Source organism: Bombus pyrosoma, linkage group LG4 (genome assembly GCF_014825855.1).
Source record: "Bombus pyrosoma isolate SC7728 linkage group LG4, ASM1482585v1, whole genome shotgun sequence".
Classification (NCBI taxonomy): Eukaryota; Metazoa; Arthropoda; class Insecta; order Hymenoptera; family Apidae; genus Bombus; species Bombus pyrosoma.
In genome coordinates this window covers 6436079-6463798 of record NC_057773.1, presented here as the reverse complement: position 1 = coordinate 6463798, position 27720 = coordinate 6436079, and the positions used below count along the sequence as shown (strand labels likewise).

The 27720-nt window shown below is 37.9% G+C and overlaps 2 protein-coding genes across 9 annotated transcripts in view; one reads left to right on the top strand and one right to left on the bottom strand.

The window, feature by feature from the left end:
• Positions 1-437: 437 nt before the first annotated feature.
• LOC122567241 (glutamyl aminopeptidase-like) lies at positions 438-10547 on the bottom strand. Its single transcript, XM_043725615.1, has 16 exons — positions 9406-10547; positions 9057-9310; positions 8804-8951; positions 8474-8744; positions 7907-8175; positions 7684-7818; positions 7036-7319; positions 6679-6767; positions 6488-6615; positions 6207-6407; positions 6028-6107; positions 5450-5610; positions 5228-5366; positions 4401-4514; positions 4206-4314; positions 438-1671 (listed from the first exon to the last, which is right to left on the bottom strand). The coding sequence occupies exons 1-16, from the start codon at positions 9640-9642 to the stop codon at positions 1522-1524; spliced, it is 2769 nt and encodes a 922-aa protein (XP_043581550.1). The 5' UTR covers positions 9643-10547; the 3' UTR covers positions 438-1521.
• Positions 10548-12116: 1569 nt separating this feature from the next.
• Positions 12117-27720, top strand: part of LOC122567226 (serine/threonine-protein phosphatase 2B catalytic subunit 2-like) — a 232276-nt gene continuing 216672 nt past the window's right edge. For 4 of the 8 annotated variants that reach the window (XM_043725583.1, XM_043725579.1, XM_043725582.1 and 1 more), the window contains exon 1: positions 12119-13144. In XM_043725583.1, coding sequence (XP_043581518.1) covers positions 13093-13144 — 52 coding nt within the window. In that variant the 5' untranslated portion in view covers positions 12119-13092. Of the gene's footprint in view, positions 13145-27720 lie in introns of all 8 variants that reach the window. The other 4 variants (XM_043725577.1, XM_043725578.1, XM_043725576.1 and 1 more) reach the window with 3 other exon arrangements.

Sequence of the window (27720 nt, the reverse complement as noted above, 5' to 3'; positions counted from 1 at the left end):
TTGGGTTCACCGGCGTCAGACAAATCAGAGGCTATGGTGCTGGTCAACGACGACAATCTACTTCCGCTGTAGTGGCGCTTTGGACGAATCATTAACCTGTATCAGGGATCTGATGGAATCATTAGGATGGTCTCACTCCAAACTGCTGACGACGTTCTTAGCACTTAGCCAACCGAACGAGGAGATCTCCTCTCTGTGAAGAACATCGCTGCGTAACCGAAGGCAGAGATCTCTCTTTTTAACTTTATTAACGCTTTTTAATTTTTGTTGTTATTATTAGTTATCATGTCCCTGGAATTGTTCCCAATTAATTGCGCCACTTTTTCTGCTTTTATAAAGCATAGTATATAATAAAATGCACCGATTTAGTGATGCTAAAATTAATTAAAAACTTACATTATTAGTTATGATTAGATAAAGTTATAATCGATAGATACTACACGAATATAAACGAAAAATATTAAAATGCATTATGAATTTTTAATTTTACGTTCAAGTCGTGTTATCTATCTTTAGCCGTCTTTAATTTTACTTCTAGACTTCTTTGTTTTTTTAATAGTTAATATTAGTCCTCGATACTTGGAAAAATGTGTGGTGGTTAGCGTATAAGTTGTCCGAGGGCGGTGGAAACGTATAGCTCGCTATAGTGCGCGCGGTTGGCTAAGTTTTAAGAGACCCGTGACCAGGATCTGTATCCTGTCAAACGCTAAGGAACCTGAAGACACCACTCCCACATAGATTATTTAAGCATGATTACTGGACAGCTGCCAGTATTCTGTAAATAGTTCTATCAAGTAGACAACTACAGTACTTTTCTTGTCTAAACGAGGGTGGTCCTTCGAATCAACTAGTTTCTTCGTCGGCACACAGGTGCAAATTATGTCAAAGCCAGAGTAACTTAGATCGCAAACAGCAATACAACAGATAGTTAAGCAAGAAGATTTATTCATTGGATATAATGATATAATTCGATGTATGTACCTATCGATCTATTCCATGTTAATGGTAATATTGTATTAAAACTTTGTATTAATTATTTTCTATGAAAATACTTTTTGTACATTCCAGATATTTTATGAGTAGAGTATTTCGAAATTTGAAAAAGTAAGGATAGAACGATTAAACGAATTAAAAATTTTGTGACAAAATGATCATTGTTCTTATGCGCATTAAATATTTATGAAACGACATTCGTAAAATATTGTAAATGTTATAATATAACGTAATAATGTTATAAATACATTATGAGTGTGAAAAAAATTGACAATAACGAGCGTTATGTATTTATTTTGTTTGCGACTGATTTACTATTGTAGAACGTAGTGTTAATCGAACTGAGATTGCTACAGAGATATCGATCGCATATCTTCGGACAGATCGCAGAACATTCATCTGATCGCGCTAATAGTGTCCGATAATGGATTTCAAAATACACTCGGGCGTTTCCGTTAATTAAATACCTGGCGTAGATATGGCGGTCTAATTAAATCGTAGATCTTGGATCGTATTAAAATGAAGGTATTAATCGAAACCATTAGACGACAGCCATTGCTCGATGCTTTGAGAGTTTGCCTCCAGCCAATTAATGCTGTTTTCGATCTCCTCGATCGCATTTCTCTTAGCATTTTCAGTTACTTTCAGCTCAACTTCCCTTAGAAAAAATTGTTTCGCCTGTAACAATTGATGAGTTCATTAAAATTTTATATATTATAATATTATATAATTATAGGATTTTTTATTTATTTAGAAATATTAGAAATTAAGGTTTCCGATGATTTCTATCCTACATGATAAGTTTATTGATCGATAGATCTGTTTACAATGGATTAAACGGGAAATGATTTTTGTTTAACCTGAGCTAAATATAGTAATGTGCTGTAACTAAGACAACTAAATAGTTAATCCACAACTCGCAAATAATAGTTTACACCTCGTAACAACTCGGCAACTCAACTCTCGACTCCTCACAATTCGACTCTCAACTCACGACTATCCCCTTTTTCTTTTTTCTTTTTGTACGTGGAGAAATCCTCATAGACACTCCGCCGCTGCGACAGCAGCAGAGCTGTGTCGGACTCTTACCGACTAAAACTTCACGATGACAGGAGTGCCCCGGGATCTCTTGCGAATTACTGCCGGTGCACTCCTTGCGTCCTCTTGATCGAGCCAGTCCTAAAATTTCCTAACTCATGAATTGGCGCTAGAGGAGGTCATTGCCCCTAGCGCAATCCCCATGCTAATCGCGACCCGTTGGGGGCGACGGTCACGACTATCTCTGGACTCTTCAACACTCGACTCTCAACTTACGATTCCCCAACTCGACTCTTCAGGTAACGACCACGTAGTGAAAGCTGCCAGGTAATGACCACCTGGTAACAACTCCCAGGCCCTTTTGGCCTAACGACATTTAGGCCTTCTCGCAATATTGTTTATGGTTCACCCGATATTTTTTAGGCCATTTGTCCACGATACTACATAGTATTAACCACCATCCTTGTAAGTATCCAGACACTTGATTGATTTTTACAAATAATGCCTAAATTTTACTTCTATCCTATAAATTTATAGTTTGTCTTTTTAATTATAATTTTGTGCAAATCGACGGTAAGCTAATTACTAAAAAGACTACTTATTATTTTATAAAATTAAGAGAATTATAAATTATTAAGGAAGCTATCAGTTGTATATTATAATAAAATATGCGATTCGATATGACCATCAATTTATCAGTACTCGTATTGATATTAGCTTTTAAAACCGTGTCGTAATATTACATCACGCGTAGCGATTTTTTATAGCATTTTTTAAATTAAGCGGGTATTCTAGTCTACAAATTTGAAAAAAATAGGAAATTTTTTTTCATATTTACAAAGTTTAGGCATTCAGGAATATGCCCTTAAGAGAATTTTTCAAAATTTCAATTGTTTTATGAGTTACAGCCATTTCTGTGACGCGGTATCTGCTCCGGTCCGACCAGAACAGTAGACGGTAGACGCTGCCCGAGTACCTACGTTTGAATAAAATTTTTATTATATTTTATCCCTTTCTAATGTATTTAATTCAAAGCCATAGAAACGTATTTTGTCGGAATCTTTCCGTCTTAGTATTTATTTCAAGTTAGTTTTGAGCCAGCCTTCGAGCAACGTGGACGTGCTAACTTTGACAACGTTTTATAAATATTTAAAATAAAAAAATTGTTTTACATATTGAGATTTTAAAGTAAAATAGATATAAAACATTCAAAATTCAGTTCTAAACGAGCATGCAGACCGAAGAAGAGAAGATTTTGCGGTAATCAATTTAGCATAGAAAAAGAAACCAGTTTCACTAGTGCATCTGCAGCAAAATTGAAAAGTTCGCAAGATGAAGAAGTTTTAATTAATAACAATTACGGTTATTGTATTTTAGAATTTTTCTCTGTTTTTACCACACTTCCATCGTTAATTCTGTGACCTACATGTAAGAAAGATGTTCTAGTATGCAGCAGGAATCGCCGATTAAAAATATGTAAGTATGCTGTGCCATTCTATGAATAAAATTGCCGGAAACTTGTCTCAAAACTTCAAACGCGTTTTTCTCGAAACTACCATTTTCGAGTTGGTGTGCACGATATCTCAAGTTCTAATGAACCGATTTATTTGAAATTTGGTGTGAATGTTCTTTATACATTGCTCTATCGCCTCAAACACGCTCAGATCGAAATTTTTAATTTTACTATTTTTAAAAGATTCGGAATTGTTAAAAAAACATGCAAAAAAAAAATTTTTTCAAACAGCCGCCATTTTGTGAAAAAATATTTTTTCGACTTTTCCAAGGTTCATGCTATAGCGGCATCTATGCTAATTAAGAACCCGTTCAGCGTTTTCGTTTCAGATGACTAGAAGGGTTGAAATCATGCACGCCAGGACACCCTTTCTTTTGGACCTCCCACTTTGTCAGTTCATAACTTTGTGAATTTAAAATTATTTTTCGGTTAATTTTTTATGTAATCTTAAAATATCAATAAACAAATGATAAAAAAGTGGATAGTAAAAATATTTTTTGTTTCGTTTGTACAGAGCTTCAAAAACCGCCCGAAATTCATGCCTCTAGACTAGAATACCCCCTTAAATTACATGCTGCTAAAAATAAGTGTCCAGATAGAGTACAACTTTCGGGCTATAATATAGCTTCGATACGCTTTTGTTAGAGGAAGATGAAATTACCTCTTGTAGCCTTTGATGATCTTTAAACAAGGATACGATTGCACAGACGATATTCCCAAAAGTGTACTCGTTTGTTTCATATTTTCTAAGTAGAACTTCCCATCGAGATCTGAGAAAAGATTAGTATTTGTTGCGATGGCTTAGATCGTGAAAATTGTACAAAAGATGTCTGAGTATTTGAAAGAACGTCGATACCGTACAAAATTCCAGACGACGTCCAATCCCACGGGATTCGCGGCGATCTTCATCAACAGCTCTGCAAAGTCTTGCTTGCGAATGAATGTCTCGTCTGTTGCTCGCTCTAAATATCTGAAGTCAAACGGACATGGAAAGAATTCCCAAAGAGATAAATCGCAATTTGGGAAATTGTCCAATATTTTATAGTTATGATTTGATAAGTTTAGGAACTTTGCACATGAAGTAGTTCAAAATTTGAAAACTTCGAAATTCGAGAATTAAGATTAGAATTAGAATTAAAATTGGTAACTCTGAGATTTAGAAATTCTTAAAATTGAGAGTATCCTGAGATTTGGAAATTCTTAAAATTGGGGATATCAAGATTTGAAGGTCCCGGGAATCGAACATTGTTAAATTAATCCCGAAAAGTGATATTCCAAATTCCAAGATTTGACAAACTAAAACTTTTAAACGCGGCAAATCTATAATTTTTGAATAGACAATAGAGAATTAAAAAAATTTGAGATTTCCATTGAAATCGGAAATTTTTTAATTTGGAAATTCCGCAAATTGATATCACGAATTCTATCAGTTGACGATTACAAAATGCGTAAAGATAGATTCGAATTGCACTTCTTCGGGCACGTGAGCTCAATTCCTCTTTTCGCGTCTCCATTTTACATTCGCCTATAAATTTATATTCCCCCTTGGTGGAACGCTATAAATCCGACGCGACTTCGACAAATTGGACAGCGACACGCGAGAAGATAACAGAGAGCTGTGAGAGCGTCGAAGGAGCGCGTTTGTTGGCAATTAGCTCGGGAATGAATCGCGGTCTGACGAACCGATTAAGAATATCTTTGTCCGCAACTCCAGTCATCCCGATCATCAGACGTTCTCTTTCCTGTGCGTCGTTCTCCGTCTCGAGTAGTCGCGACATTTTCTCAAATATCGATCCGACGTCGGCCGACATCGTAACGAGGCCTATCGTACGCCGTCATTATCGTGAATAACAAAAGGCATACACACGGAGAATGGAAAATATTTGCCAAGTTTCTTCCCCTTACCAAACGAATAGACGATAGACCGAATATCGGCTGGTAACATTTGCTCGCTACCACCGCCGCTCTTCTCCAACAGAAATTTCCGCAGCCTCCTTCCGGCTGTCTCGAGGCAGTGTTCGTGGCCTACGCTGCAAGCTGCGTTCAATATCAAGACGCGAAATTCTCTTGAAACGAACAGAAACAAGACTTTTCTTAATGGATGCTCGCTTTGGAAAGCATAGGTGATGAGAGAAAAGAAGAGGAAAATGTAACAGAAGACGGAGATTTTCATGGATTTTTACACAATTCGAACGACTTTTTCGTCTATTTGTTTGGAAAGATTAATTATTTAGAAAGCAATTGTAAACGTAGGAGAATAATTTAATTTTTAAAGTAAATAGAGTTTAGAGAAGATCTGAGGGAGATTTAATTTTTTGAAACTACCTTAACCCTGTACTACTGGAATAAGAATTCAAATTTAAGAATAGGATTTACAAGGATAGGAAACATAATTTTGTTAACATATAACAATCACCAAGGTTGTCTTACATATTTCGATTAAAATAACACATATTTTTCTTACTATATAATTTTGAACTAACCTGTCTTTAAATGAATCTTTTCCATGAATATGCCATCCTACTTGACGATAAATTCTGTTGATCAGATTCCTCGCATACGACTAGGAATTCGTATAAAAAGAATATAACAAAGAAGAAGAAGAAGAAGAAATACTATGACAATTATAATTTATCTAATACTAATCTAATACTTGTATTACTTGAAAACGTGGAAGTATATGGGTTCTATCAAGAAGTCTGTTCATTTGTCCGAACCATCTCATAGCCACGACCCATGGTTGATAATCGTCTTCGTTTATGAGATAAGAAGTTAGGTTCATAGCTATAGAATAGTTCAAGTCAGTTTCCGCTAGAAGAAAAGCGTCGTGCAACAAGTCCGCTCTGTTCATTGCGCTTAACATCTACGACAGTTCCAACGAGAAAACTATTAGATGATAACCAAAGAACTTAAAGAACGATATAAAGTAACCGTGATATATACCGAATGGTTGTAAAATAATAAATTGCTGAAAACGTCCCAGGCATCTTCCGTGTAATTCACGATGTAATAGCCGATCGAATCATGATTCAGTTTGATCCAATCCACTGACTTGTCCAGTGACAATTCCACTGTAATTCGCACTGTGTGTTAAAGAACTGAGAACGGAGGTTTGTTACGTGCGCTGTTATTACCGCAAGAATAGTTCGCGAGAAACCAATCCAGTTTGATACCATTTTTCCTGCTTGTTACGTATCTAATCGGAATTGTCCAACTTCCATCGCTAAAAATGAATATGACATTTATAAATGGCGAGTTAAAAATAATAGTAGCACTAGTATAATACGTATAACAATTATACGAGACACTTCTTGCATAGATTAAGATTTTGAGAATTTGAATTTAGTCATGTATTTCAATAATATTACTTTTATGACGTTTTTCTCATTTCGTTTTCTACTTCATCCTATTTATTTCACATTACTTTAGTATTTTGTATCCCCCTCTCTCTTTTTCTCTCTTCAAGATCTCCTTTTATTCTCTATACGTACTCGATCGTTTCACTAAATCGTGTACTCGTCGCGAAGCGTCGCCGGGATAGTTGAAAGCCTGCATTGTCTCGACGGACGTTGATCACCGGAAATCCGGGGAACCTCATCCATCGACCGACGAAATCGACGACATCGATGGCGGCTTGTGTAGTTTCCCCCAGGATATCGAATAGCTCGCGGGACTCCGCGTTACGAAACTGGTACCTTCTCAGATACTTTCTGACAGCAGAAATGAACTTAGAATTGCCAACCGCGTCCTCGAGCATCCTAATCACCGACGCCGCCTAGCATTCAACCAACCAATTGCTGTACTTCTTTCGTCTTCTCTCTGTGACACTTTTCGACAATTCTCGAAAATATAAGAATTAATTCTCTATACAAATTTAACCCGAATCAATATATCTCAAACTTTCGTATTACGTGTACTACATTCGTTTGATGCTTAAAGGTACGCGAGTGAAATTTCGTTTTATTTCTATCCACAGGAAATTAAAAATATTTCGGCTTCTTATTTCGTACCGAAGGGTCGTATTTTCTATCGTTCGACTTTATCGATTTCTAAAATAGAGAAACGTGTACTATGGCGAAATTTCACTCAAGATAGCGTTGGAAATGTTAATTTGACTATACCTACAAAATTGAACGTACTTTTTGATATGAAATTCGATCGAACATTTCTTCTATTTCATTCAGATCTTCGATTCGTTTTACAACTGGGCGAGTACGTAGTTTGATATCGTGCCTCATAGAAACGTATTTCGTGTATAGTGGAAAGGAATCCATCTGATGTAAAATAAAAGGATGGAAGTTAAGGGAAAAATCGGAATCATTTAATATAAAATTACTGATCGTAGATTTGGAAGTTCATGACCAGCTTCCAGTCGGGGAACAAGGAATCAACTGCTACGTGCTCCATGTAAGTGGCGAAACCTTCGTTCAACCAAAGATCGTCCCACCATTTCATGGTGACCAGATTGCCGAACCACATGTGTGCCAATTCATGGGCTACCGTCAAGCTGACGCTTCTCATATTGTGGCAAGAACTGTCGTTCTCGCTATGAAGAAGCTCTGTTTCACGGAATGTGATCAGGCCCCAGTTTTCCATGGCGCCTGCTGAGAAATCGGGTATGGCGACTAGATCTGATCGATGAAACATATTTTCTTAGTTGTCAAAGACATAATCTTTTTTACAATAATTATATATTAATTCTATGAATACTACAGCCTTAAATATTAAATTGTGTACTAAGTTTATTTGATCAAAGAAAACTTTCGATTTTTTATAACAACACTTTCGGTTAAAAGAAAGATTTCCAAATATAGAAACAATTAATATTCTGATTAAATGATAAAGTAAATATATTTCAATAATTCACGCTTAATAGAATTAAAAAAAGGAGACTATTAAATTCAGGTCTAGATTAAATTTTTTAATTACCTATTTTTGGTAGCGGATAGTCGATTTGAAACATCTCTAGATAATACTTCATCGCTTTAATTGTGACATTTAAGGCGAATACTGCTTTTTGCTTGAACATAGGTCTTACACAGACAGCAACTGGTATTTTACTTCCGTTCAGAAGATCCATGTTAGATCCTAAACACTCGAAGTCACTGACGAGGAAGGCAACGAAATAAGTGGACATTGGTGGCGTAGGCTCGAAATATGTGATCGTTTTGTCGCTATCACTTTTCATCGTCTCCATTTTCTAGGGAAAATAATATTATTGTATATCTTTAATGATTCGTAATTCGTGTATTAACTTACTACAATTGGCATATTAGATTGTGCATGATATAAAAACTTCTTTGAATAGACGAGACGAATGATAAAAATGGACTTGAAGTTTGGTTCGTCAAAACAAGGAAAAGCTGTTCGAGCGTAGAATGGCTCGAATTGGGACACTGCTAATTTTCTGCATAAATATAATTATAATATAAATATTCTGCAATAAATATACGAGTTGATCATCATATAGACGATCATAATTCCTTGACATTAAAATATACATGTTATTTACCGAACAGACTTATTTTCTTCTACGTAGGTGCTCAAATAGAATCCTCTTATTTTTCCTTTTAAACTACCACTAAAATTCATTTTCAAGAAGTATTCTCCTAAAGAGATATTTCTATAAGGCTTGATAACCAACATCTCACGTTTTTTTACAGGATAGACATACTGTATTCGTACTTCCGTTTGAGATTTTTCTGCATATAATTTGGTTGACGATATGGTTAGATCCTTCGAGTGTAAAACGATATAACTTCGGTCCTTTGAAAAATAGTAATGATATAGTATTTTTAAATATTTTGTATGCTTATACATATTTATATAATTATTCTTACATTTCAATAATCGAAACTAACTTTTAGTAATTCGAGATCGATGCGAACGCTACCGTGAAATTCGTCCTTTTTAAAGTCAGTCGAAATCGCAATCACATATTTCCTGGGAACTACATCCTCTGGGAGGCGTTTCTCGATCTCCATAGATTCATTGTAATATGGAGTTAAATTATCCGGGGAAACCTCGCCGTTGATCACACGAGAATCTTTCGTCTTCATTAAGACTATTGTAATTAAGATAAATCGCCAGGCGGTCATTTTACTTCCAGAACAAGGATTCCTTGTTCCAGACACCGGCTTCCTTATCTTGTCAGGCCACAGAGCTTAAGTTGAGAAACGAGTCCGTTCTGTTTATCAAAGTTTCAACTAAATGCAAACCTCTTAACCTGTCCTCCATAAAGCGAAATCTAATTAAAAACATGTAACGTTGAGTATTCTTTAATTAAGGAAAGCTAAATGATTTATAGCCATAGAGATTGGTTAAGCTCCTTCGTGTCAAGAAAGAAACATTGCTCACTTCACTTTGTGTTTTCAGATCATTTTATTGTAAGAGAATTATCATATTATATAAAAATTGTGAATTTATTTCAAAGATGTCGTTAAATTTGAATTAATTTTAAAAAGTAGATGAATTTGTTTTTTTTAAATAGCATTGCATAAGTTTGTAGATAAAGAAGTATTTTTTTAATTAATATATAGGAACGATTCTGTAATTTATATTGGAACAATCCGGAATCTTACACTATACTATACTAAAGTGAAAGTATCAGAAGAGAGTGAGTATAAGGAGACTACGAAGTAGTGAACCAATGAGAATACCCATAGCATTTTATAGACAGAGAGAATGTGTCAGGCAAGAACAGGATGAAAGAAGTGCAGACTCTGGAGAGGGAAATATATAATTCTTACATAACCTTGGGAACCAGTTACTCCACAGTGAATTACCGTGCGTTGCACTTGACTGTCTGTAAGTGTCTACTCCATACATACTAAAAACAAAATTATTAATAGAGGTATTACACTCATCCAATTCTCTAAAAATTGTATAAAATGTTTTAATTAGATCAGTAATTATTTAAACTAATTTAAATTAGAATAATACCTTTAAACCGATCGTGTGATTTTATAAAAATTACATTGCATTTATTTGTAACTATATTTCATAGATCTAGAATGATGGCGAGTTATAAACTAGTATATTTTAACGTAATGGGACTCGGAGAACCCATCAGATTTCTTCTCAGCTATGGGGGCGTTGAATTCCAGGATATTCGCATAAACCATTCGTCGGAAGAGTGGTCCAACATGAAGTCAAGTATACCTTTTTTTACCTTATTTCCATATGAATTTCACGATCTCCAACTATATTTTAATGTTTTTTCAGCGACCCCGTTCGGTCAGCTGCCCACGTTGGAAATCAACGGCAAAGTTTACTCGCAAACACTACCTATTTGCCGCTACCTGGCCAAACAGTTTAATCTGCTTGGCAAAACTGATTTGGATACGTTGCAGATTGACGCGATCGCTAGCGCTCTTTACGATTTCAGATGGCGTAAATATTGATTTCGTACCTATGAACAAATTGATTTCCTTTCCAACGATATGCTGCTGTGAATAACATTCAAGCTTGTTACATGATCCATAAGTTTCCCTTTTTCTTTTCAGTGACAATATCGTCTTATTATAGAGAGTCTGATCCAGTTTTGAAAGCCAAAAAGAAAATCGACGTAATGTCAAGAGTGTTTCCGTTTTACCTGAATAAACTGGAAGATCTGGCAAAGAATAACGACGGATATTTGCATGGCAGTCAGGTAAGCGTGTTTAATTCAACAGTATACGCAGAATAAGAAATCAATTGATTTATATTTCTCATATCTTTTAGTTGAGCTATGCCGATCTGTTCTTTGTTGGTATATCAGATTCCTTAAATACGGCTTATGAATCTGATATAACCAAAGATAAGCCGCATTTGAAGTCTCTGAAGGAAAAGGTTCTGGCGATTCCGAATATAAAAGCCTGGGTGGAGAAGAGACCAAAGTTGGAGTTTTAATGATAGATACGTGTTGTTGAAGTTTGTACGACGTATGGTGTAAAATTGTGCATGTGTATCCTACAAATACAGTAACATTACAATTCAGTCATTAGAATTGCATTTGTTGCATAAGACTTAATTTGAATCTGGCGGTATTGTATATGATCAGTTAACTTACCGGCTGTTGTTTACGTTCCAATGAAATAACATAAAAACGATCCTTAAAGAACATAGCCCGATACGATTAACCGAAGGTGCATTTAAAATGTAAATTGGACAGGTATTGAAATTGACAACCGCTTCCAAATTTGGGAGCGTTCAAAGTTATCTTCTCGAAAGACTAACAAGTGGCCTACTAACCTAGTTCGACAAATCGATCGATGCGCCCGTTTTCGAATGATTTCCCCTGTGTTAAAACTGTTTCTCGGGTAATAAAATCGAATAGATTGATTGGATTGGATACAGCGGCGTTGTAAACGTGAAATTTTCGTCGATTTAGATGGAAAACCGTCGATTGACCAGCGCGGTCAGTGGCGCCTCCACTCAGTGAACGGGTGGCGGCAGCTGGTGATGGCGCGACCAATCTGTGCTCTGAAATGATTGGTGCGCGTGGAGGACTGCGCGTCCGTCTCCCGCCGGCCGTCAGTGTGCGTGCCGCGGAGTGCTAGACTGACAGACATCTTGTTAGTAGAATTTAGCGGCGTGGTGCTGTCGGCCGTGGGTGTCGGTGTCACGGTTCCGCGTCGTGGTGCTCGTCATTACGGTGTTGTCGCCGTCGTCGTCGTCGTCGTTGTGGTCGTTGTCGTCATCATCATCGTCTTCGTCGTCTGCTACGTCGTGGCCGTCGCTGTTGTATTTTTTTTATCGTGCTGGTTCTTTCTGTGTTCGCGCCGCCGATCGTTGTCGCTGTCCTCCGCCTCGCCGCCGTGGTCGCTGTCGCCGCTGTCGCCCTCGCTTAGTAGTCTCGGTACTCTTGTCTCTGACGGTTGTCGTTCACTCGGAGACTCTGTTGTGCTACTCGTGTGGTGGTACCGCGGTTGCGAGACCCCGTTGGTGCGGGCCGTGCAGCTCGCGTGGTCCAGCGATCCAGTTACTCGCCCCGCAAAAGGCGTTGGTGGTACCTTTTGTCGGGCAGAGGGAGTTCGCGTTAGAGCAAGACCGCGAAGGAGAGAAAGAGAAGAGGGGAGCGAGCGAGAAAGAGAAGAGAGAAGAGTTATACCGTAGGTCGGTCGGCGTAGTAAATATACGGGGAGTGAGAGGAACGCACACACGGCAGAGAATAATTTTCTCACTCTGCAAACGCCCAATGAACAACGCTCCGGAGCCACCGATGTGCCGCATCGTGCGATAACTTCCGTCACCTCTCCGACCCCCGTTTCCTCCCTCCCCCTACTCCGTACGTGTATATGTGTGTGTGCCGCGCCGGGCTGCGAGGTGAAAATACCGCCCTCTCCTTCCACCCAACCCCCCGTTCGTGAGAGGAAGGTGCTACCTCGCGCGAGTAACTACGGCTAGAGAAAGAAGAAAAAAAGCCGAGTGACAGAGTGACACGGTGAGGGGAGAGAGAGACGATCCTGTGTGACCGGGAAAGAGGAACAGTGAAATAGCCAAGAGAGGCGAGAGGAGAGAAAGAGAGCGAGAGGCCGGCGCCCACCCGACAAATATCCTCGTACAGCATGACCTCGAACAACTCGCAGAAGCTCTCCACGACGGAACGAGTGATCAAAAGTAAGCGACACGAACATTTTTCTTATAATCGACATTCGTGAATGGGTATATCGTTATATGCGAAGTGTACGATACCACCTTGGCTGCGTACGTACGTGTCAGTGTACGCGCGATCTTGGTGTACGTGTGCGTGGCCCTGCGGCCTCGTCTTTTCCGGCTACCTCGGTCGGTACGTCAGTGTACTCTCGGTATTTCTGCACTCTCGTGTACATTTTTCTCCCTATCGTATTATTATACACCACTAAGATGATTCTTATCTATCCTACGATTACTCTAATCCTTCGAACAAAAATGTTATAACATCGTGGCGTTTCGAGAAACGAACGACGAAATAAGTAGGCACGTCAAAACACGTCGCGTGCCGTACAGGATTGATTTTCTTCGTAGCTTCGCGGCGCCATTGCTATCGACCTGCCAGCATTCTCATTGACCCTTCGAATCATGCTTTTCCACCCTGGCGTCCCGCATATCCTCCCTTGCGTACGATGAATTTCACGAATAGATTAGAAACTGGAATTCCATTCCGTTCCATTGCCATTCAATTCAGTTATTACTCACCTTATCCGCGTATCCCTCGCGCGGTGCAACCTAACCTAATTCGCGTTTTACCCATCAACCCCGCCTCCCCCGCCATCTTCTTGTCTGCAAAGACGTGCGGCTTGCGCGGTTAGCCTCGTTTCCACGAGGTCGAGGAACGGAATCGTCTCGAGGACGCGGCACGCCGCTCTCGAGGATTTCGCGTCTGGACGTCGTCGTTCGAACAGCTGACCGGCTCGCGTGTACGTGCGCTAATGCGTATCCGATGTAAATACGCGTTTCGTGGCTAGGGAAGCGACCATTGGCGTCAGCGCGGTTTTTGCAAGGACGTCAAAAGCGAATCCGATATCGTCCATTCTCTCCCCTGCGCGAACACGTATATACAACGTATGTGAAACGTATTTTCGGTCGTTCACATTTTTTCGTCACGTTCTGACGTTAGATCGGTGCATTTTCGGTGACCTCGTTTTTCTTCCGCAGAATAATTAACATCTCGGCGGTTGGTAACGAGTAAACATAAAAAATGCGGTCAAACGTTGCGCTGCGAAACTCGTCGATACGTTCTCATTAAGGAGATCTCTGCAACGACCTATATTCATAATGAAATTGAGTATTTTTTTTAAAGAAATGATTAAGTAATTATTATTAATAATATGGTTCTTTTTAGCGTGTTGATTGTTTTCGGTCGATCAACTCGTATTAATCGGTGAATTTATGCTTTCTCATCCTTGTTTAACAATAACGCGTACTGCTCACGCACAATGGCCGCTGTTGAGCATGTTTCGTCTCCATTCTTCGGTCCGAGCACGCGTCGAACCACCGTCGGTGGTTCGCCAATACAAGCATGCCCTTTTTAGCCGAGGAAGCGTGCTGACCCACATTGCTGCCGAAAAGGGGAACTGGTTCAGGACGTACAGGTGGCACTTTAGGGTCATCGACCTTTATTGCGTGGCGCCCTCCGCGTGTTTTTCTTTCCGCCTCCGAATCCCCCAACTCCTTTTTTCGCCATTCTCGTTTGCTATTCTCGTTCCCGTTTCAAACGCAGCACCGATTGTTCTTTTCGTCCAGTCTTTTCGCTCGTCTTTTGTCCGCCGCGGCAACAATGAATTTGTATAGGTCCTTTCAATATCTCTAGGACTTCGTCAGTGTTATTAACCCACTAAGGGCCAACCGCGAATTTAAATCATCTGTTTTTTGCTTAATATTTCTTTGTTTCTTTGTCCATTCAAATCTTCCAATTTTACCAACTTTCAAGAAATTTTAATATTTACTTAGTTATCATTTATTATTTAAATCGCGGAAATTTTCAGGAGCTTCATTTACGCATATTTCGGATAATATCACGCGACTTTGTAGAAATAAAATTCACCGAGACTTGTGCACGTACTTCTTGTACATTGTACCTCTTTTAATTTAGATCTTTGATAAACTTGATAATTAATTCTCAATTACTTTTGTCGATCATAAATCAATACGTCGAAGTTAATTTTTAAATAATCCCTCTTAACTAGTATTATGTTTTCCCTTATGAAGAATATCGATTAAATCGACTGTATGAAATATAGAATATAAATTGAAATTAAATATTCTAAAATTAACTAACCTAAATTAATCCAAACTGTATCAGTCCCATCTGATCGAAGCGATCGAAATCTAAAATTCAGTTCACAATAATTAATATTTGTTATTCCACATTCTGAACGCAATACCTTATCCCTTATCGTTATACTCGGATCGTTTCTATTCGTGTTTCGTGACCAAATTGCCAATGACAATTAATCCAATCTCTAACAATCCATCAGTGACTCATACAATTCGATCGGCCGAGGCACAGTGACTTTGTAAAAGGTTTATTTAACGTATCGATTTCACTGTACACGCGTTGAATTGACAAGCGGCCCGCCTAAGATGAAATGGAGCAAAAATAGACGTCGCCGCGGTCACGCGTACGGCCGCGAACTATCAACCACCGAATATAACTCATTGTCGTGACGGGAATATCGTAATTTGGAGGATATCCAAGCCTCGTCGACGATTAACGATTTTTAACCGGCCTCTTGATAATTCATCCCGCGTAATTCATCCACGATTGCGCAGAATGCTTGCCATGCATTTGACCGTCATTCGTTTCTTTCATCTTCTCGCACTGTTTAACCTGTTTAAAGTAACATTTCGTTTGTAATTTTCCTTCCATCAATGTAGAATATCAAAGTCTGTTTATTTTTTAACGCGACGACTATGAAAAAGAATTCTAAAAATTGAAAATTGACACACTGTTACATTGTTTTCTAAATAATGCGACTTCTCTTGGGTTTCAGTTTGAAAAATTGGAATTCGCCGGGATATGAAGCCTTTTACAAGAGAGGAATATGAAACTCAATGGAAAGATGATAAACAATTGTAGGAATAATACGAGACATAATAGCTACTGCGATTTTCATTTCATATGTAACTTGATATTTGATATAATATACGTATCGAAAAATGTCGCGTTATCTACTTACGGTGTTATTGAATTTATTTTGAATCTTAATATTTTCTATATTTATATCTAACATTCTATCTCGCTATTCTCATCCATATTTAATTCGAAAATACTCAGACAATTTATATCTGATATTCCGATTTAACATTTTACTTCGTATTTTCTTTTTATTTAATAATTTTACATCGTATCGAACACAGAGTTGAGTTATTAGCAGTTCAGACCAGAGAACGATATTTACAGGTTTCGAGGAAATTGATGTTACTATCCTATATTTAAGTTGAAACTATTTGGACGATTTAGATGAAGATACATATTACTATGTTGACATTAGTTTGATCGAAACAACAGGTGATAGCCTGAAAACATCGATTTCTCGTTGATATTTATCTTGTTTTCAAGCCACCTCGAATACGTCTGCATAGAATGATAGAAACGTTACGACTCGAGGTTTGTTCAGGGTTAAGTTATACGTTGACTTCTACCTCTCAGTTGCTTATTGAGCCGCGTGTGTGCCAGTCGGTGTGGAAATTGTGTTGCCACAACTGACGCATCTGTTAAGACAGCTTGAAACACAAACCATCTTCTGTTTGCTCTTTTGTTTTATTCCTACTTGCCACATTTATCTTTCACCTTTGTACTTAATAATTACCAATTGCAATATCATCAACTTATATAAAAAAGTATTCTCCATTTGTGTCAGTGTTCAATTCAAAAGAACATTAGAAATTCTAAAGATCGTCGTCGATGATAATTTATTATTTCTGATTGCTCGTTGAATTTGAAAATTTCTTGTATTTAGTCGGTGTAGTATAATTGTAATTCTTCAAATTTTCTTGAAATGCTGATGAAGGCAATCATTCAGCTTCAGTGGATATCAAGTATAATTTCGAGGCATTTTAAGTGAGCGGTGACAGGCTGGTAATGCAAAATAACAAGCTGCATATGTTTATATTTATTTGCTGTTGAAGAGAAATGGGACTTTTGCCCAGGCCCTTGGCAATACCGCGTGATCCACAAAGCAGAACACAGAGGATTCTCTAGTGATTTGTGTGCTGCTAGATAATACTATTGTTCCGCTTAAGAAAATCACAAGATCGTAATATCTATATTGGATTATAATGTATGGTATTTTAATTATAATTTAATTATAATCTAATTATTATACCAACTTAGTATATAGGTGTTCTTGAATATATTCTTACTTTGTAAAACGTATGTAGGTCGCAAGAATCGTCAAAAGCGTCGTATAAAAGTTCAGGTATATCCAAGTTAAATTTCATGCTCTTTGTTACTCTCTTATATGTAGCTAAAAATATGCATGACCTCGCAAATTGACTTAATAATCATCTTTAATTAATTCTTTACATCGTCCACCTCGTGCATTTCATTTCCTACACCACGCAGAACACGCGACCAAAATTGCGCAACGCGATCCTACATTAAATTAAACATTTACCTAAACTTTTTTAAAACCAATTTTCATTTCTAATCGATTTAACGTAAGAAAAAGCACAGGAGGAAAACTTGATAAGTACATTTTCGCTGACCTCTTTACTTCAGTGTCGCTTTATGTCTAAAAAAATAGCATTAATAAAAGATGGTTAAAAGTGAAAAGAACCTGTTAGAAGGATCAGTGATACTTTCCAAAAATAGCTGATAGATTGATCAAGTTTTGTAAAAATTTATTAAGAACCACTACCTAACTATTTTCAGTGTTTTAGTATAATGACAAAAGGTATTCTTAAAATTTCACAGAGGATGTAAAGATGAAACGAAAAACTTTTATTCAATTTTTATAAAATTTTGTAAAATTTTGTTTTGCCATTGATCGACATTCTACTGAATTTAAAAACTGTTCTCTCGTAAAAACTGACAACTGTGACTTCTTCTCTTCTTCTTCTGTATTCCTTGTATCCAAATCACCTCAAAGAGCATCCTTTATTCCTGAAAGTAAACACGGATCAAAGCGAACAAAAAGAGAAGGGAAAACGGAAGCACACGGTGGAAAACACGGAAAACAAAGAAGAAGAAGAAAACTCACGGCGAAAGAGTATTGGGATTAGTATTTTCGAAGCTGACGACAGAGCTGACAGTGGTTTGAGGCGTGTGCGCGCGAGTGTCCGAGCGCCACAACGTCAATTACGTCGGCGCAACCACTTTCTCCCCATTGGACAATTACCGAATTTAAAAGGCATCGCGTTACACGGCTCTCCCGTTACCGAGCTAATATTTTTCCACTCTAATTGCGTCTCCAGCCGGTCGACCACTATCACCGCCCCTGGAACGATATTTCTTCACCGGAGAAATTTATACGCCTGCGGAACACACGCCACGGAAAACCTGGTTCTCGACGCGTGCCCTCCGACGATTGCCTCGATAATTGCCCCGTTCGCCGAATTACCCAGCCTAATTATGGGCGTGACGCGTCGATTATCGAAAGCGGGGCTTGGCGTGGTTGCTTTCCCGCACACGGACGTTTGTAGTATTTTGTTCGATAATCTTTCCACCAAACCCAAGCACAATCACGCGTGAGAGTCTCGTGTGGCTGTTGAGAGTTTTAAGATTTTAAAGGGAAAATGAGGGTTCGTGGTTAGCCTGAAATGCTGATTTGATCGTTGGCCTACTAAAGGATTTTTCTCTTTGGAAAATTAAAGGTTTGCGATTAACAATGAGGGATAATTTGATTTGGAGGATGCAGTTGTAATTTATCTTTAAATTGTAATTAATTGTAATTTTGAGGAATTTCTTTTTCGAAAGTTAAGAGTCCGGTGTTAGGTTCGTATTTAGGTTATTAAGCGTGAAAACGTGATTTTGGATGGTTGGAGTTTCGAGGGTAGTTGCCAGGGAGTAAACTGTGTTCTTAATTCAATGGTTAAGAAACAAAAATTTAGATATCGATGGGGTAGTTGCTTAACTTTCTTACTTCAATCTTCGTGTATATTTCTTTTTAATAATTGCAAAGTGAAAATAATTCGAAGTTAACTAGTGTAATTAGACCTTTCTCCGTTCCCTTATCAAATATATATCAAAGGAAAGGAACACGCCGGTAATTACATTTTATTCAAGCACGACAGACGCCGCTCAAGCCTTTCAAGTATCGCAGTGGACGTTGGCTGACGAGCGCATTGTCTTTCGAGCGTTTTGGGGCGGCTGTATCCCAGCAGTTTGTAATGAAATCGAAGAACTTACAGCACAGCCAGGGCTCTCGCTAACGACATTATGCGAGCTCGACTGCGAGATAATCATTTCGTTCGCGCTACGATTTAAACAGCGTCTCCTTTCCCCTGTCAAGCAGAAAGTAAATCACTTGTACATCTTCCTTATCTTCAAATAACATCAATTTGTCTCTCTTAAATTTCATTTCATGTGTAGGATATTTCTTCATTTGTTAAAATATATGTTTAATCGCGGAGAGACGCGATCGCGAGGAAGCACGTCAACGGGAGTCGTAAATTCCCGTTACGATTAGATAATCGACGCCACGAACTGATCGATCCCCTTATTTCTGTTAGGATAATAGGGGTGGTTCGATGAGTACAACACTGACTATAACAGGTTATAATATTATATATTTCCAACAACTTTATATAGAAGCTAGTTATGCTGGTGCGTATGTATAAGTTAAGTAGGTGACTGATCTAAGGATGGAAACACGGTCAGGAGATGTCTGTTGGAAAGGTTGGAGAATCAGTGAAGTTCCGTGACGATGCTGTGGCAGAGGAAAGGTAGGAATGGGTGTGTCTAGCATACGGGGCCATCGTATTTGTTGATGACAATTTTGGCTAGGGAAGTGAGGGCAATATACATTGCTTCTGGTCGGATAATAAGAAGGTTGGTGGACTAGGATGGGTCTTAGCCGCCCTCGAGAGAAAATTGCTAAGGGACGATACTGAACGTGAGAAAAACCAACTTGCCCGCGTCTTCCCGTAATAGACAATAAATGTAAGGAACTAAGGAACATTTGGTAGAATTTTTACAATTAATTCTCATTGAGAATTATAAGTAAATTATTTTGGCGTGGTACTGTAACTTGGATTATAACTATGAAAATGCCAAGATTTATAGTGGGTCCTGAAGGCCATTGAGGCTACGCAATAAGGGTATGTGGACATCTGGCTGCCATCTTGCCCGTGGCGTGGGGTCTGGTTTTGTAGAGAGTCACCGGACGTAACAATATATATATATATATATGTTCAAAATATACAAGTTGGATGACTTTTGCGAAGAAACGTAAAAAATTGTAAAAAAATAAAAAGCTTCGAGAAGATACTGGCCGTAAAATCATCGCATCTTTTTATGTTTTAATTTAGGAAATTGTTGATCAATGTTCCTGAACGATTTATATATTTTTTAGCATATATATAGGTTGCGATAGAAATTAAAAATTCATCGTCTATACGTGTATCGAATTAAACGTGTCAAAATTCAACTGAAACGAGGCTTCGAAAGCAACAAGATTTATTTTACGTGTTTGATTTATTTTCATACGTAGAACAACCTTCTATCGATTGTCTATTCGTATCCATTCGAGAATTAGCCAAGTTCACGTGTACCTGACAAGTTCTTAAACTCGATCTTCTCGAAAACGAGGTCTCAAACGAACAAACTTTATATTAGATTTTCCACTTACTTTTCCATGTAAAATAATCATCTGCTAGATTCTGTATATTTTGAACGTAATGATACATTATTTTTGGAAATCAAATCTATCAAACGAAACGAATAAAAAAGATTCGAACGTCGTTCTTGTCGTTTTTAATTTATAATCGCGAAGAATTATAAGAGAAACGTCTTTCACAGTGAATAACTGGTAGAAAAGGTTTTCTCCGATTGTTACGCTCGTAGCACGACTCCGATATATACATATATACGTATATTTTCACGATATAAATTCAGAAGAAATCTAGCTTCTGACAATAAAGATCACGTTCACCGGGTCGTTCTTTTTTGTCGAGAAAAATTGCATCCTCCTTCTCCGCGATATTCTTGGCCCGATGCATTCTGATTGCATTAAATATGCAGAGTGTACGTGTACGCTGCCGCCGCTCCTTCTTTCTCGCTTTTCCAACTCCCTGTCTTTCGTTCGATCGCTTTTTCCCCTACCCTTATACAAGAGACTGCCGTCTCAGGGATTCTCCTTTCATGTCTCCTTCCGGTTCTCCGACGAACTCTATAAATAACGAAGAAAACGGTGAAGTACAAATTGCTCTTTATGGAAATTGACTTCATCGTTGTCGTTTACCTTTTCCCCTTTTGTCTTTCTCATCTTTGACTCGTGTTTTCCACCTCTTCCTCATAAGTCTGTGGAAGAAGAGCATTCGATTGGAAAGAATTCTTGGTGAAACGAGGGGGTGGTTTCTTTTTTCAGCCACCTTTTTATTTATATTTTTTGCCTTTCGAGAAGTTGGCGTCTTCAAATTGCTTGAAAATTACTCGCTGCATGGAAAAGTGTTTCAAATGTTGCATACTAAGGAGGGCACATATATTTAGTTCATTTTGCTACTTTACCGAGATGGGAAGGGTAGCGTTAGCGTCTTGAATGAAGTTTCCAGTTTTTGTCAAAAATTTAATGTTACGTAGCAAAGGATCATTGTCCTGTTGGTGTTTATATTTTCGTATAATATATATGTACAGATGTGTAGAGAATTAAATAAACGAAGTATAAGATCTGTCTCATCTATTAAATTTTACAATGAATATTATATTTTTGAATGTTATGTGTATTCTATATAGTTTCCCACCGTCAGATTTCCCATAAACGCATAAACATTCGCAGTTTGATTATTACGGTACGATGGTATCGGCATCACTGTATGTGATATATTTTAAATATTACAGAAAGAAACTTTTGACTAGGAGTGAATACAGTTGTTCTTTGATTCATTGCAGTTGTTCTAAGAAACTACGGTTGAAGAGGGTTGACCAGGGTTGACAACTACCACTGTTTCTCTGTGATCAAATATTTCATAATACTTTCTTGTCTTCTTGCGAGTACTAAAACCGTACCAAAACTATTTTAACAATATCACTGCTCATTTTTATCAAAACAAAAACGCATATACCTACTTATTTATTTTCGTCCGTTATTTTAATCCCAACTAACAAGATAGTATATAACGTACTAAGTACATCGCAAAAGTCCATAGTTCTAGCGTAAACAATAATCCTAATCTTCCTCTTTCACCGAACGCTATATTCACTGTTTTCCGATAGCTGCACAAACTCCATTTCAAACGCCATTAGAAAGAATAACAAGAATAGAACGACTGGAAAAGAACATTCGAGAGAATGAAAGAATTGATAAAAAAAGGAGGGGGGAGGGAGCGGAGAAGCAAAAGGTGGGAAAACAGAAAGTTGATAGGCAAAGCATTACGCGTTGGATTAAAAGAGAATTGCGAGGCTCGCGCTTGGGTTCAATTGAAGGCAACTGGCAATGATCGAGAACTCGTGATCGCGAAAGTGATAAATGAATCACGGTGCGGCTCGCGCGTCGTATAATCCTACGATTTCAAAACGTCGGCCGATGCATATAGAGCCGGTTCTTCGGTGATGTCGTACGAGCTCGTACGAGCGCGTGAGCCTGCATTCGTTTAGATCTCGGGATATCGCGTTAAAATATTGGAACACGGCCCCGACAATATTCCCCCGCGTTAATCTAGGATTTGCATCATTCGGCGTAACGCTGTACGACACGGTCGTTTGTGTTGTGCGTTATTTATTAAAGGCGAAACTATTCCGCCACGACAATAGCCGCCTGTGTCATTATTTGCCAACGGTGGCGGTCTATAAATATTTTCATAGCTTCATAATGCCTGCCTTCGTAAGCTATTTTCGTTTGCTCGAGCAACTTGCCGATCGTTCTCCGGCAGCAGGATACGATACGATACGATACGATACGATACGATACGACGTTGAACGTCTCTTGACAAAGTCGACCACGTGGTTGTTGACGGTTCGTTCGATCGATGATTCAGAGGGTGGTTAAGGTTTGCTTGCAGCGTGTCTGAGTAATTTGGTCGAGGGTAGTTTGATTAGTTTGGTTTCTTTTAGGTTACTCTGAATGATGAGAGTGGAGACGACTATGGACGAGATAGTGTTTAATTTTTGGAATAGTTTTCGCTATAGTCTGAATGTGGTAGATTTCGTTGGTCTTTGATCTACCGTAATAACTATTGGTAATTTTCGATACTTTATTTTAATTTTCGATTGGTAATTTTGGTAGTCTTGGGTAGTATTTGATTGACTTTGTTTTAGTTTAGGATATATCTGTGAGTGTAAATACGGCTTTGTTTTAATTTGGAACACTGGAGAAGTAAAACGTTAAATGGGGCATCAGGTATTTACAATTTACAAGGGAAACAGTTTAATTAAGAGTAAAATAGATCTGGTTATCCTACTTGATGTAAAATTATACAGGGCAAATGTATAACTTGCAACTTGTTGATTCGTTAACATTATTAATTGGCAAATTAGTTTGTACACATATTTACTTTATACTGGAATAATAACAGCTATTATATTCGTATTCTGGCTATTTCCAAATTTAAAATTATCTTGTCTAGATCCTGTTCCGAGAAACTATCAAACATAAATATCTATATAAATTTCTAGAAATACGCTAACACGTGACGAAATCGTACTAGTGGATACCAAGATTTATTAGATCTCGTAGAAGTTTCAGAATTATAACAAACCGACAGTAGCAGTGTACACTATCCTTCCTCCATTCTCAATTACAGTCCATAAATCAAATACTCTTAAGTGCATAAAAAAAATGACAGTAGAATGCAAACATAAATCGTCTCGCGTCTAATCTAAGATAATCGCATAATGGTTAGTCATTAAGTTAACACCGATCGGAATCGGAATAGGTTAGTCACTGTAATCGGAATTCAACCATAACGATATTCACGACTGTTAAAAGTCTCTTTACAATTCCCGTGTAAACGCGTCGGTGATAAAAGAAGGAGATTAACGCGTGCAAACACAGGGAGCGAGGATTTCTCGCGTACGTTAATTACGTTTGACGATGTGCACGTGTTCGCCACCCACGTGGCTTCTGATAAGATCAAAACGTACCTCGAGGATCGAGATAATAATATCGGGGATGTATCGTAACATCTGTGACCTAATTTCAAGGCTTCCCATTTTGTTTTAATTTGCCGACATATACATAAGATAGTTGACGAAGGTATCTGAACACCTATAAATTTATTATGAATATATTATGTGTATTGAGCGAGTCTTCCTAAAATTTCATTAACACGATGTTATCTGACGCGATATTTACATTATAGTTACGAGATATTTGAGTATATGTTTAGCAGAGATCACGAAAGTATTTAAACAGTCGATTAACCATTGCGTTAATGAGCCTAAATATTCACTAGGACTATCATTAACGCTTGTCCGATATTCAAAATGGCTATTTGTAGAGTACACTAATTTTTTTTACTAAATATAGATTTGTAGTAAATGTGTATCTTGTAATTTCTTTATGCATTTTCAGATTGTTTTCAAGCTCTACCAATATAATCGTAACAGTTGTGCCTTGTTACAATGTCAATGATATTTGAAAATATTGGACAATATGAGCATACGAGTTTTCTATGGTGCCTGGTTCTTTCCAGCCTGTGACGTAGCGTTTGATTCGTGTTGAAATATTTCACGATTGATGTAGATAAATATTTGAATAAAATAATGATACGAATTTTAATATCCGTTTGTTCGAACGATACGCGTCACGGTCGCCGAATAATACGAGGGACGAACGAAAATCAAGCTCTGGCTGGAACGTATTCTTGGCAACCTGTTTAAAATAACGCGTCGAGAGCTGTTCGATTCGCCGTTTTATAGGGATCGTATTGTCTCAGCTGTAGAACACTGTTATCCATCAATTTATCGTAGTTTCCTAGAAATTTGCATTTTAAATCGACTAAATTTTTAAACAGATTCTTCCAGTCTTCAACTTCAAAGCCCGAGAAGAACGTGTTTATATCATTATTGATAGATAAAGAAGGAAAATTCTCCACAGCCTAAGAAGTATTTTTCTTCTGATGAAAGCGTTAATGGGTTAGTTATTCGTGCGTAGATGACCAATTAACGTCACGATGAGCGAGGTCTGAAAACGACGCTGTGAAAAATAAGAATGTTTTGCTGAAGAAGAAGAGAGATAGAGAATTGGTCGTTACTATAAAACTATACGCTTATAGTGGTTAATATAGCAAGTATAGACAGCAAAGTATAACCGGGCCCCGTGCCGGCTCATGGATCACGGCTGGGTGGAGTGTAATAATAGACACAAACTCATTTTGGCCGGTCGGCCAACTACATTTGGCTCGACCGTCGTCCACTGTTCGTTCGTTCGCTGGTCGTGCCGGGCCGGCGAAATTTTTGTTGACTTTACGAAAGAACAAATAAACACAGGCCCTCTTCTCCTGTTCTCGCACGCGTTTCGCGCTTCTTCAACTCTTTCCTCTTGTGATTCTGCCTGTTCGACTTCAGTCTTGTGTTGTTAAGAGTCATTTTACTCATTCGAATACAAACTGGTACGATTTTTCGACCATTTCTAGTTTACTGTCGTTCTATGGTGAATAATCGTATCATCAGTGTAAATATTATAAATATACATAAGTATTTGTAAATGTTAAATACATAAATATAAGCGTTTTCCATAATCGGGGTATGGCTGTATAAGGATTTCCTATGAAACTGTAGGAATTTTTATTTGTATAGTATTTTGAAAAATACGCGTCGTGAGGTGTGGTTCATCGATATAATATAGTAGTTGGAAAAAATTTCTTTATTATGTATCTTTTATAGCAGTTTCAAATGTCCTTCGCGTTTATTTATTCTACAACGACAAAAGCAGCGAAACTTTCTGCCATTGGATTTATTACGGCAACACACTTTTGTCTTTTTTATCGTCAGTTATTTTTATCATCGAGTTAGTTTCATCAATAAAACGACTCGTTATTTTTCTTATAACGAGTTTTCTCAGTAGAATAATTTTAGAACGAATCCACCCCTAGATTAATGGAGACAGTAATTATCTTTGGAGAAGCTGGAGTCGTGACGATCGCGAAGCAGGCGATAGTTGTTGTAATTGTTCCCGAATCAGGCACTCGTTATCCCATTGGAACTCGTGGTATTGTTCGATGTAATTCACAGCAGTGAAACTTTCACGCGTAACGCCGGTTTACGTAGCAACGACGCCGTGAAGATTATCGAATCTTTAACTAAATAGTCTTCCTGGAAGTCCTAGAAATTCGTACGAAACAGCAACCGTTACGATGCGCCGTAACTTGCACGAAAGTAACGACGATTCATTCCCCGTTTTATTGTTTGCCAAGGGAAATTAGAATTTCCAATAATACGCAGGGGCGAATAATTAATAAATTTTATCTTAGAGATCGTGGTAGTTTCTGAGAGAGGAGATTCCTAAAGTCTCTCGACACGTTCGAGACTTTCGCAACTTTCCAGGAGACGTTCAAGTTCGTTAAGCCTATTAAGTCTTTCGGGATTTCTGCCGACCCTCCGGAGACTTACTCCCGATTTGTTGTAATATTCCAAATGGTGTCCCTTGCACGAACGTAGAATCAGATTGTGATAAATCAATTAACCACTTGAGTACTAATTTTTCAGCGCAGGGGCGATTTAGAAATTTCAGACTGTTCGAAAAATGTTACAGTATCGATAGAATAAGAATCGAGTAAAATGTATAATTTTAACTTTCAGTTTTTAACTTTGCAACTGGAAATTTTTAGTGAAATCATAAGTAGCCAGAGAAGTTCTGTACGAATATATAATTAGATCGTCGAAAATCAATTAACCGTACGAATACCAATTTTTTAATACAACGATACCTGGAAAAGAACACGCATTACTGGCGAAATTATACTCGGAACATTGCTTTCTGCGAATAAATATCCAGACGCAAAAATTCTAAAATACCTGACGACAGGCATTGCTGCGATAAAAACAGTACAAAAATGTCGGTAATTCAAGAAATTTCACTGCACGCGATTGCCAATGAAAATCCTCATATTTCAATCCCTGAAACCCACAACGCTGATGGAACTGAATCCAGAAAATTTTTTCGCACGAATGCACAATCAGGTTGCATAAAAATCAATGTGTGTATTATTATTCCGCACGTGAAATCTGGCAGATATATCTCGTAGATAATAAATACAATGAACATGAAGTACAAATCTTCAGAAATCCAACAAATCCACATCTACGCGATAACCAAATCAGCTCTCATATTTCAACCCTCGGAATGCTCGAAAGGGTTGCAATCACGGACTGGATATAGCCTTCAACTATAAAGCACGTTATACACGTTTGCCAATAACGTTACATGTATAAAACATAAATCCCCGAAGATTCGGCAAATCTTCACTAAATACGTATGTACGTTAAATACGTTAAACATTCGACGCGAGTCTTCGGAAATCCCCGAAGATCCACTTTCGCGCGGCAACCAATGAACTCTCACATTTCACTCTACATTGCAACCGAAACTTTAGCCGACGAACGCTCGAGAGGG